The sequence below is a fragment of the Tupaia chinensis genome, unplaced genomic scaffold, assembly GCF_000334495.1.
Source record: "Tupaia chinensis unplaced genomic scaffold, TupChi_1.0 Scaffold140176_1, whole genome shotgun sequence".
NCBI lineage: Eukaryota > Metazoa > Chordata > Mammalia > Scandentia > Tupaiidae > Tupaia > Tupaia belangeri.
The window spans coordinates 199,876-221,638 of NW_006200055.1; the positions used below are offsets into that span (position 1 = coordinate 199,876).

General features: G+C 38.8%; 2 protein-coding genes across 2 annotated transcripts; both read right to left on the reverse strand.

Moving 5' to 3' along the window:
• Window positions 1-9,749: 9,749 nt before the first annotated feature.
• LOC114004775 (olfactory receptor 52H1-like) lies at window positions 9,750-10,761 on the reverse strand. The gene is made up of 2 exons (XM_027765993.1): window positions 10,751-10,761; window positions 9,750-10,182 (listed from the first exon to the last, which is right to left on the reverse strand). The coding sequence occupies exons 1-2, from the start codon at window positions 10,759-10,761 to the stop codon at window positions 9,750-9,752; spliced, it is 444 nt and encodes a 147-aa protein (XP_027621794.1).
• Window positions 10,762-10,884: 123 nt separating this feature from the next.
• On the reverse strand, window positions 10,885-11,832 carry LOC102476703 (olfactory receptor 52H1-like). The gene has a single exon (XM_006162539.1). It carries the CDS (start codon window positions 11,830-11,832, stop codon window positions 10,885-10,887), a length of 948 nt encoding a protein of 315 aa, XP_006162601.1.
• Between the last annotated feature and the right edge of the window lie 9,931 nt (window positions 11,833-21,763).

Sequence of the window (21,763 nt, forward strand, 5' to 3'; positions counted from 1 at the left end):
GGGTGGGGAGTGAGAAAGCAAGCTGCTTGGTCTGAGAGTCAAACCATGGTCGACCATGTGGAAGTCCCATGCCCCAACCACCATGCAACCTGCTGGCCCTTAAACTATCTTTGTTATTTGGAATATTCTTAATACTGCCATGGAACATATTTTTCAATAGTACATAAGTTTTAGAACAAATATCAAAAGTTTGAAAGATCAGAATTTCTATAGATGTTATGACATTTCATAAGTAACAATAATTTTTCATAAATGATTGTACATTGCATTTCTGCAAAAAGTTATTACTGAATACTTTACCACTTTAATAAGGTGTTTTTGATTTTGTGGCCTTTTTTTTTAATTTTCAGAGGACCTGTGTATTTACCAAAGAGAGAGTGAAAAGGAGAGAAATAGCACTCCTACTGGGTGTGGTTACACTGCAATTCCTTCTCCATCCTATTGGGATTTTAGGCTAGCATATAAACATACTAGTTATGTTTTTCAAGCCACTGGAGCTGGTATTGAACCAAGGTCAGGTGAAATTTGACTCCTTTAACCATGAGGCTTCAAAGCTAGCTCTGGATTTTGTTTTTCATTTCAAAAAAGAAAGAAAAGAAAAAATCCACACATAGGAAATTCAAAGATCAGTATTCCTTTTATTGAAAGAAGAATTAGATTTAACTACAAATTTACAGAATAAATTGTGAAAACAGCTACTAATAACATCAAACAAAAATAATAAAAATATAGCATTGTTCAGTTAATTTTAAATAAAATAATAAAACATGAAAATAAATGTCCTAAAACTATACAATTTCTTTAAAATCATTTTTCCATTACAGTTAATAAACCTTTGTGAGACAGACATCATTACTACAAAAATTGGTGAAGCAAAACACTACCACACAAAATATAAAAAAAGTTTAATCATGAAATATTATGTGCAAGTAGCATTGTCATCAATCCAACCTAGGTTAGTAAATGAAAAGGCAAGATGTGAGCTTATATGACAATTAAAAATTTCAGTATTGATACACAAGGTATTCTTAAAAAAACATTTGTCTATACTTTTAATATGAGGCTTTCACTATTTTACTCATAACTTTTTTGTTTAACTATAATTACTGAGTGACAAAATTTATAAACCTAATATAAGTTCTCTACATTAATCATCTATGTATACACATATTTTCAAGAAACAATGTATGCAATTTCTATGTCTTTTGTTTCTTATGTTTATTCTGGTTACACTTATGGGACATATTTAGAATACAATAGTAGAAAATAGGCTTGTATTTTATCTCTTGACTGAAAATATTTATTAGTATTTTATTATATTGTATCTTGCAAAAGTATTAAGCCACAGCTTTTGGAATTTTTTTTTTTTCTTTTAAAGTTTCCACTTGCTAAAGAGGAAAACAGAGAGATAGTGAGAATTCACCCCCTCATTGCAAGACAGCCACACTGCAATCCCTTCTCTTCCATTCTCCTCTCATGATCTGGGGCATGCACACACATGTGCCCAGTGTAATTTTCAAGCCCCTGTGTCTGGGCCCTGAACCATGGTTGACCACCTGGGAGTCCAATACCTTAATCACAATGTCACCTGCTGACCTACTTTGGGAATGTTGTTTTTTTAAAATGATCCCTTCTCTTCTACAATTTGAAAAGAACTGATCTACAGATCTTTCTCCACCTATGTCCAAATACATGTAATCTACATTGGTGATTCAGTGGTTTCCTTCTGCAGATAAATAAGGCAGCATGATTGTTCTCCAAATTCCTGGTTCATGCTTGGGTTTACCCTCTCAGGATTAAATTTCAAAATAAAATCATAGGAAATCAATTTGACTACACAGTAAATTCACATCCTTGAATTCAATGCTATCAGAAATATAACTCATCTTACTATTGCCATCTGTCAGACTCCTATACATACGACTCAGTTTGCAAGAGAGAATAGAGAGGTGTGTTATTATTATTATCCTTCAGATTCATATTAATTGTCAACCTTCAGATTCCCAAAGCAGCATCAAATTATGAGGCAATTTACAAACTTATCAATGTTCCAGTCAGTCTTCTACATTCACTGAAAACTTTGACTCATGAACTCTCATGTTTCTTACTGCCCACCCCCTCTGAGCAATGCCATCATCAATATTAGTGACCTTTCCATCAGCCTGGATGCACAGATCTTTGAAACACATGGTTTTCCACCTAAGCTCAAGCAGTCATCTGGGGCTGACAGATTCTGTAACCCTCGCCTAGTTTTTAGTTATCAGAGAGAGAGAGAATGAGAAGAAAAAAGTGCCCTTCAATGGGATAGAGTCACACCATAATCCTTTTTCTTCCTTTTTTCATCTTGTCAGAATTTTGAGTATGCACCTGTACCCAGCATGTTTTTCAGTCCACCAAGGCCAGGCATTGAACCACAGTCTGCCATGTGGGATATAGCCCTTAAGCACTAGGTTTTGGGGTCAGCTCTATTTATTTTTTTATTCATTAAATCTATCTCTCCTATGAAGAAAAAGTAAACAAAATGGAAAGAAAGAGAGAGAGGCAGACCAGCCTCAACCCTATCAGGGTCTTGATGCCACAATCCACTTACAGCTTCAGTCAGCCCCGTATTGTGGGCACATATGAGCCCAGCATATTTCAGGAGTTCTTCAGATGTGAACCTTTGCCTGTCAAGCAGCCTTACAGAACCTCATATTTTATTGCTGTTTCAATGTCTGAACCCTGTTCTTCTTATTCTAGAGAAGCAATTTTTTTGTGGTCTTCAAGACATATCACAGAAATGAGCTTTTCAGGAACCTTTCATTGACTTCTAGATTATGTTTCTTTTGTACTTTGTTAATATCCTATCTCAACCATTGCTACAGGTAAAACTGAAATGATCTGTGATTTGGTCTAGGTATAAGATGCAAATATCTAGTTAAGATATGGACAGGTGGGATGGAGGAGTTGGTAGATTTAAAATCCAAGAGGCAACAGAAATGAAATTATGCAAAAAATGTTTAGATTTGGAAAATCTTTTTTTTTTTTTTTGAGAGTTTTTTGCTACAGGGCATGTGCGCTCGCCAGAAAGACAGAGAGATAGAAAGCAAGAAGTCACCCCCCAGGCAGGATGGCCACACCGCAATCCCTTCTCCTCCATTCTCCTCTTGGGATCTTGGGCACGCACACACACATCCCGGCTTGAGTTTAAGCCAACAGGTCTGGGATTTGAACCACGGTTGACTATATGGGAGTCCAGCGACACAGCCATTACTCTAACTGCTGGTCCCAGATGTGGAAAATATTAAAAGATAAGGTTTTAGAGATACTTCTGTTGATCCCTATTATTTGTAATACTGTACTAAATTCTGAGCATGAAAAAATAAAACAAGTTAAAATTCCCCTATTAATAGGATCTGTAGTATGCGATGGAAAACTTTCACAAAGGGAAAATATATGAGACTATTTATGTGAGAAAATTTACCTGCTGGTTTTTGTATAATTATTATTTTTGAATTCAAACTAGAAGATGTAATGTTACTCATGCTCTGAACCTAAGGAAATTTGCAACCTGTCTCACCAAAAAGAACCATTAGCTAGAGTATTACACCTGATTTAGATGCTAGAGGGGGTGAGGGGAAGGAATGAAACTGGGTACAACCTGCTTTTTTCCTTTCTTAGTAAAGAGGATGAGGACTTTAAATGACAAATGGTGTGCTCAGGTTTTAACAAGCTGGGTTTGTGATGAGATGGACATCGATAATTGGTAAAGATGCTAATATTAGAATAACACTTCCCAATCAACAAAACCCATTCATCAACATTTTCTTTTTAATCTTAGTATTATCCTCTTAAGGTCAGTAAACAAGCACTGAAATAATCAGAAGGATCACACGTAAAACTAAAAGATAGAGTTACCAGCAAAGAGTCCATAAAGACATAGAAATAAGTAAACTGTGCTGAGGAGAAGGGTGGAAAGATAATAGTGGGCAACTGAGCCAGAAATAAAAGGTAGAAGGAGGAAAAAGATACTGTACAGACAAACATCCTTCCTTTGTGTTTTTTTTTCCAGGCCATTAGTCATTCATGGGAGTCATTCAAGCATGTCTTTGAACAAGTATGGGTTTGAACTCCTACCAAAATAAAAAGAAGATGTACTTCTAAGTAATCCCAGATCAGAATTTATTTACTTATTATTCCTTCAGTGAACTTTAAAAAATACAACCTCTTGGCTGATTTGTGTTCTCTGCAAGATGGAAATAACTAGAATAGAATAAGCAAAGAGCAGAACATTTCCTCCTGTCTGTGAGTGCTTTTAGCAAGCTGGCACAGAAAGCAGAACTATCGTGTAGCCAGTAACTAGAATCCACATAGAGTAGACAGTAGAATGGTGATTACCAGAGGCTGAGGTGAACATGGACAGGGAAAGGGTAGATGTTAGCCACCGTGTACAAAGTTTTTGTAAGAAAAGAGTAAATTCTGGTCATCTATTGCACAGCATGGTGACTGCAGTTAACAATGATGCATTCTAGGTCCAGCCAGTAACACAGGCCACTGGGAGCCACTGTTCTGATATTGGAACCATACGGGAATCTCTGGGTTTGGATTCTTGGACAACATGCTGGGCATCCATGGTCACATCCACAACCACACCTGTAGTCCTAGCTGGCTGGATGGCTGAGGGGGGATTGTGACATGGTGAGACCCTGTTAAGGGTCCCTGTCTCTCTTCTCTCAAGAAATAAATTGACATTAACAATAATAATAACAATCTATACTTCTGTTAAACTAAACTATTTTGACCTAAAATGACTGCTGTACTCTCTCACACTTAGATTCCTATGGATAGTCGTACGTGTTAGAAAGTTTTTCTAAACTGGTTAATAAGTTATGACCAATCACATTAGCCACATTTCAGTCACTCACAGAAAGCCCATCTTTATTTTTATTTTATTTCTGTTGTTCATTTTTTTTTTTTTTTTTGGAGAGATTTTCACTGTAGGGCACGTGCGCTCGCCAGACAGACAGAGAGAGACATAGAGACAGAAAGCGAGAAATCACCCCCCAGGGGGGATGGTCACACCGCAATCCCTTCTCCTCCATTCTCCTCTCGGGATCTTGGGCACGCACGCACACGCGCCCGGCGTGAGTTTTAAACCACCGGGTCCGGGACACGAACCGCGGTCGACTACGTGGGAGTCCAGCGACATAGCCATTATGCTAACTGCTGGTTCCCTGTTGTTCATTTTTTTGAAGGAGTTTTTGCTATAGGGCACATGCACTCACCAGACAGAGAGACAGAGACACAGAAAGCGAGAAATCACCCCCCACCCCAGGGGCAATGGTCACGCCACAATCCCTTCTCCTCCATTCTCCTCTCGGCATCTTGGGCACGCACTCAGTGTGATTTAAACCACTGGGTCTGAGACTTGAATCACGATCAACTACATGGGAGTCCAGCAACATAGCCATTATGCCAACTGCTGGTCCCTACAAAGCCCAACTTTTAGGCTGTTCATGCAGTCTACCGTCGAGTTCTAACAACAAAGCCGATGATTTCTTTCTTTCTTTCTTCTTTCTTCCTTCCTTCCTTCCTTCCTTTTTTTCTTTTTTTGTTTTTAGAGTGATTTTTGCTATAGGGTGTTTGCACTTACTGGAAAGACAGAGAAGACTGAGAAAGAGAAAGAGAGAAATCACCTCCCAGAGGGGATGACCGTGCCACAATTCCTTCTCCATTCTCTAATCAGGAGTTTAGGGCACACATGCACACGCATCCAGTGTGAGTTTTAAGCTGTCAAATCTGGGACTCGAACTGCGGTCAACCATGTGAAAGTCCTACAATGTAACCAATACGCCATCTGCTGGTTCCCCAATCCAATGATTTCTCTACCTTATTCCCTCACTTTTGTTTCTGTATGTAACTTTCCCTTTTCTGCGCATGTCACTTTCATTTTCCACACACACTCCCCATGACCATGCAGCCAGCCAGAGTCTCTCAGAAGCCATCTTTTCGGAGAATGCCTGATTTAAATCTACTGCCTTTGTTTTAAAGGAAACTCTGTTAAATTTTGGTTTGTCTAAATGTACCAGTTACTATGAGAGTAGATTTTTTAAAATGATAAGTATGTGAGGTGGTCATGATCTTAATCAGGCTGATTTAATCATTTTGTGATGAATTCATGTATAATAGCATATCATTGTATCCCATACACATATGCAATTATTGTTTGTCAATTAAAAATGAAATGTGCCGGCAGGTGATATGGTGGTTAAGGGCGCTGGACTCCCACATGGCTGACCGTGTTTTGAGTCCTGGACTGGGCAGCTTGCTTTCTCACCTTCCATCTCTCTCTCACTCCGTCCCTATCTGATCAAATTAAAATAAAAAATAAAATAGAAGAAATAAAATTAAGCAAAATAATTCTTTTAAATAATGAAATGTAACTGAAAATAAATTTTTAAAGAAATGATTTATTTTAATTTTATTTGTTATTATTATCTTTTTACTTTCCTGTAGGACACATTCACTCACAAGAGAGAGAAACAGAGAGAGATAGTAAGAGAGAGAGGGAAAATGACAAATCAAGCTACCAGGTCTGGGATTCTAACTGTGGTTATGACAAATCAAGCTGCCAGGTCTGGGATTCTAACTGTGGTCAGTGATGTGGAAGTCTTGCATCTGAACCATCATACTATCTACTGGCTCTCCTTTCTTTTTTGAAAGATTTTGCCATAGGACATGCGCACTCATCAGGGAGAGAGAGATTGAGGAAGGGAAAGTGAGAAATCACCCCTAGGGGGGATGCCCACAGCACAACCCTTTCTCCTCCATTTTCGTCTCAGGATTTTGCGCACATGTGCACAATCATCCAATGTATTTCTCATGTCACCAGGTCTAGGACTCAAACTGTGGTCAACCATGTAGAAATCCAGTGCCTTAACCACCACCCCATCTGCTGGTGCAAAATGCATTAAATTTAAGCAAAGATATCTACAGTTCACAACCACAAGTAACAACAAGCTCTAATAGTCCTTGATCATTTTATTCTTTCCTTTGGAGTCTATTTTTATATACAAGAGTTTGTGTTCAATAGGAACATCACTGAACTGAGAACAGATTTTATTCTAGCCCCACATTATAAGTCCTATTCACTTTGGAAGTCATTTTCACCCTGTGAGTTTCAGTTTTCTCTTCTCCTCTTTTTTTTTTTTGGAGAGATTTTCACTGTAGGGCACGTGCACTCGCCAGACAGACAGAGAGAGACATAGAGACAGAAAGCGAGAAATCACCCCCCAGGGGGGATGGTCACGCCGCAATCCCTTCTCCTCCATTCTCCTCTCGGGATCTTGGGCACGCACGCACACGCGCCCGGCTTGAGTTTTAAGCCACCGGGTCCAGGACACGAACCGTGGTCGACTACGTGGGAGTCCAGCGACATAGCCATTACGCTAACTGCTGGTTCCCCAGTTTTCTCTTCTGAGAGTGAGGATTGGATAATTCTTTCCAAGGCTCTGACCATGTTCTTCCTGCCCCCAGTCTCCCCACCCTTACACTGCCCTGCCTCACTTAACTATAGGTACAACTGTGTTTGACTTCTCAATAAAGGTAAAGCTATTTCTAACTATAGAGCATTTGCGTTTGTTGTCCACTGCCATTGCCTTCCAGGGCTGGATTTAGTCTACCACTTTATTCAGTTCTATTTTTTATTTGTTTCATTACTATTTAAAAGTGATCTATATTTTTCTTGCTTATCTGCTACTCTTCCGAGAATACAATTTTTTTTTTTTTTTGGAGAGGTTTTCGCTATAGGGCGCGTGCGCTCGCCAGACAGACAGAGAGAGACATAGAGACAGAAAGCGAGAAATCACCCCCCAGGGGGGATGGTCACGCCGCAATCCCTTCTCCTCCATTCTCCTCTCGGGATCTTGGGCATGCACGCACACGCGCCCGGCGTGAGTTTTAAGCCACCGGGTCCAGGACACGAACCGGGGTGGACTACGTGGGAGTCCAGCGACATAGCCATTACGCTAACTGCTGGTTCCCCAGTTTTCTCTTCTGAGAGTGAGGATTGGATAATTCTTTCCAAGGCTCTGACCATGTTCTTCCTGCCCCCAGTCTCCCCACCCTTACACTGCCCTGCCTCACTTAACTATAGGTACAACTGTGTTTGACTTCTCAATAAAGGTAAAGCTATTTCTAACTATAGAGCATTTGCGTTTGTTGTCCACTGCCATTGCCTTCCAGGGCTGGATTTAGTCTACCACTTTATTCAGTTCTATTTTTTATTTGTTTCATTACTATTTAAAAGTGATCTATATTTTTCTTGCTTATCTGCTACTCTTCCGAGAATACAATTTTCATGGAAGCAAGGCAGAGCCTCCTCTGTATAGTGAACCTTCATGATCCTAAAGGCTTAGCACAATATCTGGTACTCAATAGATTTTCATTTTTCCAATGAATGAATTATTTGTAGCACAAGGTTTATTGGAAAAATTCTAGTTTTCAAATGAAATCTTTCCTAAGCCCTTGATACACAAACTAAATAAAGGCAGATCGGTGATGGCGTACAAAAAGAGCACAGGAAATTTTCTTCATGCATGCCTTGACATTCACCGTAAGCCCACTTCTCAGAACCCAGATTCTTAAAATGCAGATGAACACTCCTGAGATAGACCAGCTCTGCATTTCACTATATTCTATGATTATGCTTCTTCGAACCTTCTTTCATCACAAGATATAGTTTGTTTTCAGTTTTAATTCTTACATAATTTGACTACATCTCACTATGAATGTGTTACTGTTTTATAATGTTCCTTTCCTCATTCCCCCTCTCCACTGCCAAAATGTGTCTATAATTTATTTTCTCTTGTAGTCAAGAAATTACAATCTAAAGAGTAGAGTTCTGCAAGCCTTCCAACCATCAGGGCTTAAATATTTACTTTAATGTCTACGTGGACTGGCTTGTGGTCTGTGTACCCTAGGAATCCAACCCTTTCCTCAGATCTTCAATTTCAAGAATTGTATTCTTCCAGCACTGCTTCTGCATCTCACTTTCTCAAGGTGTCTTGGAGCCTAGAAGCTACTGTCTTCTCCCAGCATGAAAGCCTGCAACCCTGGCATCAATCGATATGCTAATTCCCTTTTTCCCTTTTTTGATTCTGCTGATAGAACTTGTTTGTATCAGACTTGTGCTGCAGACCTGTTTTTTAATTTTATTTTACTTTTTTTGTGGGTGAGACATTTAGGAAGAATTACAATGAAGCATAAAATGGACAGTAATTATGGGGTTGCTGAAAAAGTCATGACACAGTTTTGCATAAAAGACACCTCATGCCATTTCTGATAACATAATAGAATCAAGTATTAGCATAAATGTTTCCAATATCTATCAGCTAATCCCCTAAATGAGAAGTTTCTCACTGATATATTTTTTTACTTTTACACATGTCTCTTACCATATCTCTCACTGAGCAAACCTGCAAATTTCAATGTTCAAATTTTCATTGCTTTTTTTTTCATTTAGAGTACTCCACTTTCTATTTTTTTCTCTTTCTTCTCTATCCTCTAGAAGCCCATATCCCACAAGGAAAAAAGCCATTAGAACCTTTTTAAAACCTAGGACCAACTTTTTCATACAGATCATGCATCTTTTTTAGTATATAAGACAACATGCGGGAAGTTCTTGCTTTCAGTGGCCTTTCCTCTTTCCTTCTTGCTCTATTTATATTCACTATAAATTGATCCTGGTTTTCTCACCGCCTGGTGGAACTTTATTCTGTACTCTTCTTACCAAACAAAATTATAACCTTATCTCTGATCTGCTTGGTCTTCACTCCGTAGACAATGGGGTTTAGTGCAGGTGGAATAACAATGTACAGGTTGGCAAACATGATGTGGAATGTGCGAGAGACATTGTGCCCAAAGCGATGGGCAAGAATAGAGAAAAAGGCAGGAGTGTAAAACATGAGGATGACACAGACATGGGAACCACAGGTGCCAAGGGCCTTCTGGCGAGCATCACGGGAGGGGAGGCGAAAAACAGTGCAGAGGATGAGGGTGTAAGAAACGGCAATGAGAATCACATCTGAGATAACCGTCATGATGGGAACACAAAAGCCATACCAGATGTTGATGGAGATATCTGCACAGGCAAGCCGGGCAACACCTATGTGCTCACAGTACGTGTGGGGAATGATGCGGTTCCTACAAAAAGGCTACTGTCTTCTCCCAGCATGAAAGCCTGCAACCCTGGCATCAATCGATATGCTAATTCCCTTTTTCCCTTTTTTGATTCTGCTGATAGAACTTGTTTGTATCAGACTTGTGCTGCAGACCTGTTTTTTAATTTTATTTTACTTTTTTTGTGGGTGAGACATTTAGGAAGAATTACAATGAAGCATAAAATGGACAGTAATTATGGGGTTGCTGAAAAAGTCATGACACAGTTTTGCATAAAAGACACCTCATGCCATTTCTGATAACATAATAGAATCAAGTATTAGCATAAATGTTTCCAATATCTATCAGCTAATCCCCTAAATGAGAAGTTTCTCACTGATATATTTTTTTACTTTTACACATGTCTCTTACCATATCTCTCACTGAGCAAACCTGCAAATTTCAATGTTCAAATTTTCATTGCTTTTTTTTTCATTTAGAGTACTCCACTTTCTATTTTTTTCTCTTTCTTCTCTATCCTCTAGAAGCCCATATCCCACAAGGAAAAAAGCCATTAGAACCTTTTTAAAACCTAGGACCAACTTTTTCATACAGATCATGCATCTTTTTTAGTATATAAGACAACATGCGGGAAGTTCTTGCTTTCAGTGGCCTTTCCTCTTTCCTTCTTGCTCTATTTATATTCACTATAAATTGATCCTGGTTTTCTCACCGCCTGGTGGAACTTTATTCTGTACTCTTCTTACCAAACAAAATTATAACCTTATCTCTGATCTGCTTGGTCTTCACTCCGTAGACAATGGGGTTTAGTGCAGGTGGAATAACAATGTACAGGTTGGCAAACATGATGTGGAATGTGCGAGAGACATTGTGCCCAAAGCGATGGGCAAGAATAGAGAAAAAGGCAGGAGTGTAAAACATGAGGATGACACAGACATGGGAACCACAGGTGCCAAGGGCCTTCTGGCGAGCATCACGGGAGGGGAGGCGAAAAACAGTGCAGAGGATGAGGGTGTAAGAAACGGCAATGAGAATCACATCTGAGATAACCGTCATGATGGGAACACAAAAGCCATACCAGATGTTGATGGAGATATCTGCACAGGCAAGCCGGGCAACACCTATGTGCTCACAGTACGTGTGGGGAATGATGCGGTTCCTACAAAAAGGCAGGCGTGTCAGCAAGAATACATCTGGCAGGATGATACAGAAGCTTCGGAAGGAAATGCCCACAGCAATCTTGAGGATGGTCTTGGGAGTCAAGATGGTGTTATATCTCAAGGGAGAACAGATGGCCACATAGCGATCAAAGGCCATGGCCATGAGAATGGCTGAATCCAGCACAAAGCTATAGTGGAGGAAAAACATTTGCGTAAGGCACCCAGGGAAAGTGATTTCTCGAGCTCCCAGCCAAAAGATGCTCAGTGTTTTAGGGACACCATCTGTGGACAAGATGAGGTCAGTCAGGGCCAACATGGAGAGAAAGAAGAACATGGGTTCATGAAGGCTACGTTCCGTCGTGATCAGGTAGAGAAGGATGCAGTTTCCCATAACAGCTACAACGTAGATAACACTGAAGGGAATCCCAATCCATACATGGAATTGCTCTAGGCCTGGGATTCCTACTAGGATGAATGGTCCTGTGCTATAACTGCTTATGTTGGAAATGATCATGTCAGACCAAGATCAAGTCCCAGGCCCTGAAGACAGAGAGTGATAAAGGATAGTTAGATTCACTCGAGTCACTGTAATTTCAATAAATCATCACTTTTAAAAAAATGGGTGACCATATAATTTACCATCCAAAGTGTGTTCCCTCTGAAGTGAAGAAAGGTTAAGATTAATAGCAATGGCAGCAATATCCATAAACCAGAATTGTCCCAGACACATTAAGATATACCATTAATACTCCTAAAGAGAACCTCTTTCTTCTTCTGCCAACCTCCACTAATTAACACAATCTCTCCAGGAAGCCTTCTAGACTAGCTACTCTTTTCATTAAACATTGTTTTCCAATACGAATTAGCAAGTTGGAGGGTAATCTTTTCAGTGCACTTGTGAGTTCTAACTTACATGACTTTATGGACATTATTGGTTAAGATCTTATTTCACTGCCATTCCAGAAAGTTGATCTCTGCCCTAAAATTCTAGGCCAATGACTGCAGCTCTTAGATTTGTGAGGTTAACAGCCCTTTAGTGCCATTTGAAAATCTCATTCAGTTCAACAAACACTGGCTGAGTTATAACACTATGTTGGATAATATATGTGAAATATAAACTTGAATTTAAAAGATCCCTTGTGGAATGCCCCCAGAGAGCAGTGGTTAAGCAATATTTAGAGATAGCTAGGTCCCATATGGCTGACTCCAGCTCAGTCCTGGCCCTGGTAGAAGAAATACATCAGGTATGTTTGAGCACATGCCCAAGATCCTGACAGGGAGAAAAAATGGAGTAAAGGAGGTCATGATGTGACCAGTACCCATGGTGGAAGTGAGGTGCACTTTTTCTCTGATATACACATGCACCACCCTCAAGCATTAAAAAAAATAATAATAAGGCATCCTCTAATTGGTTCTCAAGGGTCTTTTGCCTCCAGAAGACAGTTTCTCAACACTGTTTATACTGTAAAAATGTGTAATATCATAATAGGTTGGATGTTGTAACATTGTAAGTCAATTTTTCTGTCCAAAAAGATTGTTTCTGTGTGAACCCACTTATTTTATTTAGATAGACACACAAACCCAAGGCATGTAATCTCACAAACACAAGACAGCTATTTGTATTCTCAGGCATATCTTGATCTATACTTACATTTTTACATATCATTTCTCATCATTTATTTCCCAACACATACTCTTACACATTTATAAACTTACTTTTATCCTCCCTTTTTCAGTTGCACTCTCCCACACACACAGGCACACACATGCTCCAAGGAGAATATACACAGAATATTTCATGATTGAATTTTGTCACTTCCGTGTCCTTTGTAAATTCCTAAAAAAATTCCCTTCTAGGAATAGATATTTAAAAGATTATGAGTTATCTCGGGGCCAGCAGGTGGCTGTTGGTTAAGGGTGCTAGACTTCCATAAAAGCCAACTCTGGTTTGAGTCCCTACCTGGCAGCTTGCTTTCTCACTTTCTCTCACTCTGTTCCTCTCTGGTTAAATAAAATGAATAAGTAAATTTAAAAAATAAAGTCAAATAAAATAACAATGAAAAAGAAAAGATTATGATTTGTAGCTTCTCCATTATCCCATTGAGGACAGAAGTCAGACTTTTTCCTATTTCTAAAATCCCTTCCAGAGGGCCTAGGGTGAGTCATGCGCACATTAACAGACATTAACAGTCCATTTTGACCCATTTGATAACAAAAATTTTCATACCTTCTGTCCTGGCATAGTATCCCTATAATGGGTGAGTCACACCCACATCATTAACAGCATTTTGACTCATTGATGACAAGACTCTTTCAATAGCCTGTCCTTGGGACAGTGTTTTGTAATTGAATACCTTTAAGCCCCTTATCTCTGATAAAGTACATTCTTTATTAATTCCTTCCCAAAACCTACAAGCCCTGTTTCCACATGTCTTGCCTTTTTTGGGCCAGGCCAATGGAAAACTGTTCACTAAATTCTCTCACTATCAAAATCAAATAAAAGGAATCCCTGTACCTGATTTCTGGAGAGAGAGGCATGTTTTGCTTCTTCTTTGGCCTAGGTCAAGCAAATTCATGCTTAGAAATAAATTGCATTAATTATTATTTTTGTAGAGTTGGTTATTTCTGTCGACACAATAATGTTCCTTCTACCCCACTGTGTTCACACAGAAAGTTATTTATTCTCTGTAGGTAACCGAACCATGCAGTAAGAGCAGGGGATCCAGGATTAGCACCAAGATAAATCTTGTGATGGCCACACACCTCCTCTTCCTAACCTGACAAGCCCTAAATCATGCTCAGCCTTATTCCTTCCTCCACTATTTATCTCATCTTTGGCTCAGCTCATAATATTTGCTGTCCCCCAGATGAAGGCTTAGTTTACTGTTTGTGGCAGAAAAGAATTAGAATGTTCTTTCTCTTTTTTCCTTTCTGACTTTCTCTCTGTGCACAAGTAAAAACACCTTTCTGTAGCAACCTAAATTCTCCTCTTCATTGTCTCTTCAATTCATATGGTCTCAGTTCTGAAAACACACTCTTGACTTCAGTGGGCTACAGTCTATATACCCTCAACTACTGAGGATTTGGTTCTCTTGCTTAGTAATCTTCATTCCTTTCGCTTAGTCATGTTGGATCATTAGAGACATAGAGCTCATGTATTGTTAATATGACAGAACTGGTTAGGTTGTTCAACTTTCAGGTCAAAAACTCTTGTATGCTATCCACATACTCTCATAACATATGACACCAGCATCCTGAAAACATATATTTTGAATCACAGCTCTCTCCCCTTGACTAAGATGGTCTTTTTTTAAAAAATAATTATTTATTTAATTTTATTTATTCATTCATTTATTTTAATTTGACCAGAGAGAGATACACAGAGAGACAGAGGGAAAGTGAGAAAGCAAGCCACCAGGTCCGGTACTCGAACTGCGGTCAGCCATGTGGGAGTGTCCAGCACCTTAACAACCATGCCACCTGCTGGTCCCCAAGATGGTCTTTTACTAACGTATATGAAGAAAGGTTTTCTGTTTTACTTTTATATTTTCACATGCTCAAATAAAATAGATGTTCATATAATCATCCAAAAACATTCAACAACATACATGAGCACACAGACAGAAAGTTGACTCTCAGGCTTGTCATTCTACAATCGGACAAATTCGCGACGTGAAGATAGCCTTTGTGTTCCCCCCAAGTCAATGGCTGTGAAAGGAGGGAAAATACATTGCTATTTTAAAATGAATTTTAAAAATAAATGAATAAATACTAAAACAAAATAAACTTAATAGAACAAACTTAATAGAATAAGCATCAAATGCAATGTAGTTCCTGATTGGATTCTGTTTAAGCAAGTTAGATATATAAAGCTTAATTAACAAATAATTAAGAAAATTTATTTTTTAAATTTTATTCTTTTAGGGCGCATGTGTTTGCCAGACAGACAGAGAGAAACAGAGAGATAGAAAGCAAGAAATCACCCCCCGGGGGGATGGCCACACCACAATCCCTTCTCCTCCATTCTCCTCCCGGGATCTTGGGCACGCACGTACACGCACCCGGCATGAGTTTAAGCCACTGGGTCTGGGATTCAAACCGCAGTCAACTACTAAATGCTGGTCCCTTTAATTTTATTCTTAATTGACAAGTCACAATTATGTAAATCTATGTGGTATAATGTGATTTTTAAAAATAATTGTTCATTTTATTTATTACTCTCTTTTAATTTGACCAGATAAAGACAGAAAGAGAAAAGGAAAGTGAGAAAGCAAGCTGCCAGGACCAGGACTCAAGTCAGCCATGTAGAACTCGAGCGCCCCAACCACAATATCACCTGCTGGCCCCCAATGCAATATTTTGATATATGTTTACAATGAGAAATTATTAAATCAGACTAATTAACAAATCTATCACCCCACATCCTTATCATATTTTTGTAATGAAAACATTTAAAAATCTATTCTTTTAGCCATTTTGAAATGTGGCACATTATCATCTATTATAGTCATTGTTCTGTGCAGCAGGTCACTAAAACTTATTTTTCTTGTTTAACTGAATCTTCGTACCCTTTGATCAACACACCATCTTTCCTCCCCTCCACCTCTTGCCCTTTCCCAGCCTCTGGTAACCATCATTCTGCTCTCTATACACACTAAAATACTATTCTGCCTTAAGAGAGAAAGAGAATCCTGTCCTGTCATTTGTGACAAATCAGATGAAACTGAAGAATAATATACTAGGTGAAATGAGGAAGACACAGTACAAATATTTCACGATCTCACTTGTATGTAAAATTGTCAAAAGTTGAACTCATAGAGGTAGAGAATAATTGAGAAAATTTAAATATAAACTAGATGTATTACATGATATAAAGGAATTATTGTTAATTTTCCTAGAGATAATTACGGTACTCTGGTAGCTATATACATATATGTACATATACACACAAGTACCCAGTGCCTTGATGGAATACTGGTATAGAGTATGTGCTCTGAAGCCACAATTCTAGGTTCCACAGTTTAACTTAATCCCCATTCCACAACTTACATGTTATTAGGTCATTGGGAAAGTCATGTTGTATTTTTCTACGCAAAAATGAATCATGACATTCCCGACAATGCAATACATAAATTTGGACAAGCTAGTTGAACTATCTTTGCATTTCTCATTTTAAAAAACTTAGTATCTCTAATTCATATACGGTATTATTGCAGTTGAATTTTTTTGGTGAAACACACACAAAAATATTTCTTAGTATAGAATCTGGAGTGTAATAAGCATGTAACAAGTTTTACTTCTTTTTTTTTTTTTTTTTAGGTTTTTGCACTAGAGTGAGAGTGTATATGCTCGCTGGAGATAGACAGAGAGAGGGAAAGTAAGAAATCACCCCCTCCCCATTGAGGGTGGCTATGCTACAACCCTTTCTCCTGCATTCATCTCTCAGGGTTTTGGACACATAAGTATCCAGTATGATTTTCAAGCCACCAGATCCAGGATTTGAACCAGGTTGGGTCATGTGAGAGTCCGGCTGCTTAACCACTCTGCCACTGTTGATGCCATTTTACCTCTTTTTATTAGATAATGTTTCATGTCATCAGTATTATCATTAGCAGTCAGACCATATAGTGAAGAAGAGAACAGAAATGATCAGATGTATAAGAACGACCAGGAGCACACTGAGCATTTACCTGTAACAGCGTGCTTAATTCTTTAGGTTATGGGTTCTTGGTCTGGCACAGGAATCTGAGTAATGCTAACTGACACCACACTTAATCTGGTTGTACGGCCATCTTTTCTCATCTTTTGGTTGGTGCCCATTAAGGAGAAATGTGCAAATACTAGAGACCATGACCTCAATTTGTTCATGGAAATAACTCAGAGAAGGAAGATATCAATGCCCCCTCTGTGGCTCCTAGGACATGAAGCCCTGGGCTCTTCATTCACACTCTCTTTCTCCCCAAGCCTTAGTCTAAATTAATCCCCTTCAAATCAAGTGTACTTACTTAATCTCAGGAATCAGGACAAAAGGAAAAGAAGAGCAGGCTAACAGACACACAGAAAATTGGAAGAGGGACAGAATAAAGAACTGAGTAAAAAAGAAAGGAAAGGATTTCTCAGAGAGGTTGTCTCTGTCCATTTATTTTCTTTGCTCAATGTGGGGACAATATAGCTAATTAGGACCTCAGGGATCCTGAGGGAAGGAGATTTAGTTTTCTATTAACTCTGTCTATCCATGCATATACCTTCGAGTTAACATTACTTTGGAGTGTTATTTATTTATTTACAGATTGCTTTCATTTGCATATGAGCTAATATGCATGTGGATGGATTGGAAGGGGTGTGTGTATATGTGTGTGCATGTGTGTGTGTGTGTCTGTATGCGTATGCACATATGTGTGTATCACATAAGTTAGGTGCGAAAGTTCATACTCTCTCATACCAGATAAAGGAGTTTGGATAAGTTGTTTAATCTCCATTTTAAAAATATTATTGGTACCTACCTACCTCTCAAGATTACATGGGATTGGGACAAGCAGTTAGCGTAATGGCTATGTCACTGGACTCCCATGTAATCGAGCGCGATTCAAGTCCCGGACCCGGTGGCTTAAACTCATGCCAGTGTGTGTGAGTGCGTGCCCAAAATCCCAAGAGGAGAATGGAGGAGAAGGGATTGCAGCATGGCCATCCCCCCTGGAGGGGTGATTTCTCGCTTTCTATTTCTCTGTCTCTCTCTGTCTTTCTGGCAAGCGCACGCACCCTATAGCAAAAACCTCTCCAAAAAAATAATAAATAAATAAAAAAAGATTATATGGGATTGACGAATTAAGTAGGGCAGTGCTTGTAAAAATGCCTAACATTGACAAATTCTTAATGTAGATGGTAGACTGACAACCTAGGGCACTTGTTAAAATAAAATCTATATCATCCACTTCAAAGTCTTCAAATACAATCTTTCATAATGGGATCCAATAATAGTCTATATCATCCATTTCAAAGTATTCTAATACAATCTTTCATAATGGGATCCAATAATAAATATTTATAAGCCCTGGAGTGGATTTTGTTGTTGTTGTTGTTGCTTTTTTTCCCCCAATGGGGGACAAATGTGGATATGAGCATAAAAACCAGAAAGCTGGAAAGCTGATTAGAACTGTCTTTATTGGGTGAGGCATAGAACAAATCCTAAACGCTATTTCCTATGAAGAACTATCCAGAGATGTTTCTCATGGGCACTGACACCTGTTTCTTTGAAACATTTTTAATGTTTCTTTAAATATCCCACTTTAATATTAAAACCAGTCCCAAACTGCATCCACTGTTTCCCTAAACCTGCTTCTCTTTTGGTACTCCTAAATTCAGCAACTACCACCTCACAACTTCCTTGATTTGATTGTTTTGTTTTGCCAAATTGTATAGCTGTTCCCTCTTAGTATCTCCTAAGTATTTTTTCTCTGTTTCTGTTATCAGATGGGGAAGCACTGTGATGGATACTTATTTCCTGGAATGATTAAACACTATCCCTTGACACCAATAAAGCCACAACTGTAAGAAAAGTATGAAAAAAAGCTTTAGTCAGTACGCTTGGCAAATGTCCAAATGGACAGATCACCAGGTGGTGATTGCTCTGGGGTTAGGAGTTACTTTTATTGTGGGTTCTTGTCAGGAATATTTAGGAGGGGAGGTCTGTCATTTAGCCAGCTCTATAGATTGTTTTCTGGGGCTTCAGCTGCTCTTGTGCACTTCTTGTCTAGCAAGGAGAACTCCAGTGCCTAGAAAGGGGAAGTAGTATGCATGCCCTGTGTGAACTTTGAAGGTATGAGCATGTGCATGATTTTCTCCATAGCAGTCCAGCACCTCCAGTGGAAAGTTAAATATCAGTCAGGCAACTGAGAGGGTGCCTTTGTGTGCATGTATTGCTGTGGGAGAAGAAAGCTACATTCTCCAGGTCCTCTAATGACAATCTAGGCAGTAAAAGTCAGATAAGTTTTCCCCTACTGACTCCAGGAATCTGGCTGCAACTCCTGATTAGTGACGTGTCAGCTGTCTTGGTGTCTTAGGGCTTCTGCTGATACTTATCTGACCACCTATAACATTTCCATTGGCCAGTTCCATCATGTCTTGCTCAAATTACTCTAATAGCTTATTTATTTATCTATTTATTTTGTTTTTGTCATAAAGTTTGTGCACTCACTGGAAAGAGACAGAGAGAGAGTAAGAAATCATCCCCCAGGGTGGATGACTACGCTACAATCCCTTCTCCTCCATTCTCTTCCTGGGATTTTGGGCATGCATGCACTCGTGCCCAGTGTGATTTTCAAGTCAACCAGGTTCAAGACTTGAACTGAAGTCAGCCACGGGCGATCCAGCGCCTTAACCATCATGCCACCTACTGGTTGTTGTAATTGTTTCTTAAAAGATCATCTCATTTTCATTTTTGTCTCCCTCAATGTATTTTTCATACTGCAGACACACTGTTCTTTCTTACGTTTACAACTCATTATGTCATTTCTAAGCTTAAATCTCATTTTCAGGCACAGGGTATTAGCCCTTGTTATTTCTTCTACTTTTTTTTATCTTTATCCAGATTTTTGTGTGATTTATCCTGATTTTCATTATTGAGAACTTGACTTTAATTGCAAATTTATTATAATACTTCATTAATGAAAACAATATAAATAAGTAAAATATGTTTCTATGGGAAAGCTGTTGGTACTGTCAGAAATTTCGGAAATACCACACCTCAATTTTTTTTAAAGAATTATTTTATTTAACTTTATTTATTATTATTGTCATTATTATTTTCCAGTTTGATCAGAGAGAGACAGAGAGAGAAGGAGGAAGTGAGAAAGCAAGCCACCAGGTCCGAGACTTGAGTCATTTTGCTTATATTTATGAGACTTATTTAGAATACCATAGTAGAAAATAGGCTTGTGTTTAATCTGTTGACTTTGAAAATATTTTTTAGTATTTTATTATATTGTATCTTACAAAAGTATTAAGCCACAACTTTTGGAATGTTTTTTCTCTTGTTTTCTTTTTTATTCTAAGGTTTTTGCCATAAGATATATGCACTCACCAGAGACAGAGACAGAGAGACAGTGAAAATTCACCCCCTCATTGTGAGACAGCCATGATACAATCCCTTGTCTTCCATTCTCATCTCAGGATTTGGGGCATGTGAACACATGTGCCCAGTGTGATTTTCAAGCCCCTGTGTTTGGGCCCTGAACCATGGTTGACCACCTGGGAGTCCAATATCTTAATCACAATGCCACCTGCTGACCTACTTTGGGAATGTTGTTTTTTTAAATGATCTCTTCTACAATTTGAAAAGAACTGATCTAGAAACCTTTCCCCCTGTGGCCAAATACATGTATTCTACATTTGTGATTCAATGGTTTCCTTCTGCAGATAAATAAGGCAGTGAGATTTTCTCCAAATTCCTGGTTCATGCTTGGATTTGTCCTCTCAGGTTTAAATTTCAAAATAAAGTCATAGGAAACCAATCTGACTACATAGTAAAATCACATCCTTAAATTCAATACTACCAGAAATATAACTCATCTTACTATAGCCATCTGTCGGACTCATGCATACGACTCAGTTTGCAAGAGAGAATAGAGAAATGTGTGTTGTTATTATTATTATCCTTCAGGTTAATATTGTCAACCTTCAGATTCCCAAAGCAGCATCAAATTATGAGGCAGTTTATAAACCTGTCAAGGTTCTAGTCAGTCTCCTACGTTCACTGAAACTTTCATGAATTCTCATATTTCTTACTGCCCACCCACTCTGAGCAATACCATCATCAGTATTAGTGACCCTTCCATCAACCTGGATGTACAGATCTTTGGAACACATGGTTTTCCACCTAAACTCAGGCAGTTAGCTGCAGCTGACAGATCCTGTAACCCTCGCCTTGTTTTTAGTTGAGAGAGAGAGAGAGAGAGAAGTACACTTCAATGGGGCAGAGTAACACCAAAATCCTTTTTCTTATTTTCTTCATCTTGGCAAAATTTTGAGCATGCACCCATGCCCAGCATGTTTTTCAATCCACCAAGGCCAGGAATTGAACCACAGTCAGCCATGTGGGATATAGCTTCCTTAAGCACTAGGCTATGGGACCAGCTCTATTTGTTTTTTATTCATTAAGTACATTTATCTCTCCTATGAACAAATGATAAAATGGAAAGAGAGAGAAATAGACAGGCAGACATCCACCCCTAACAGGGTCTTGATGCCACTCTTCACCTACAACTTCAGCCAGCCCCATATCATGGGCAAACATATGCATATGCATATTCCAGGAGTTCTTCAGAACCTGGAATCTTTTCCTATCAACCAGCCTTACAGAACTTCATGTTTTATTGTTGTGCCAATGTCTGTCTGATCCCTGTTCTTCTAGAGAAGCAACGTTTTTGTTGTCTTCAAGACATATCACA

Excerpts from the sequence above, each read along its gene's own strand:
- LOC102476703 (XM_006162539.1), bottom strand. The coding sequence starts at position 11,832 with ATGATCATTTCCAACATAAGCAGTTATAGCACAGGACCATTCATCCTA.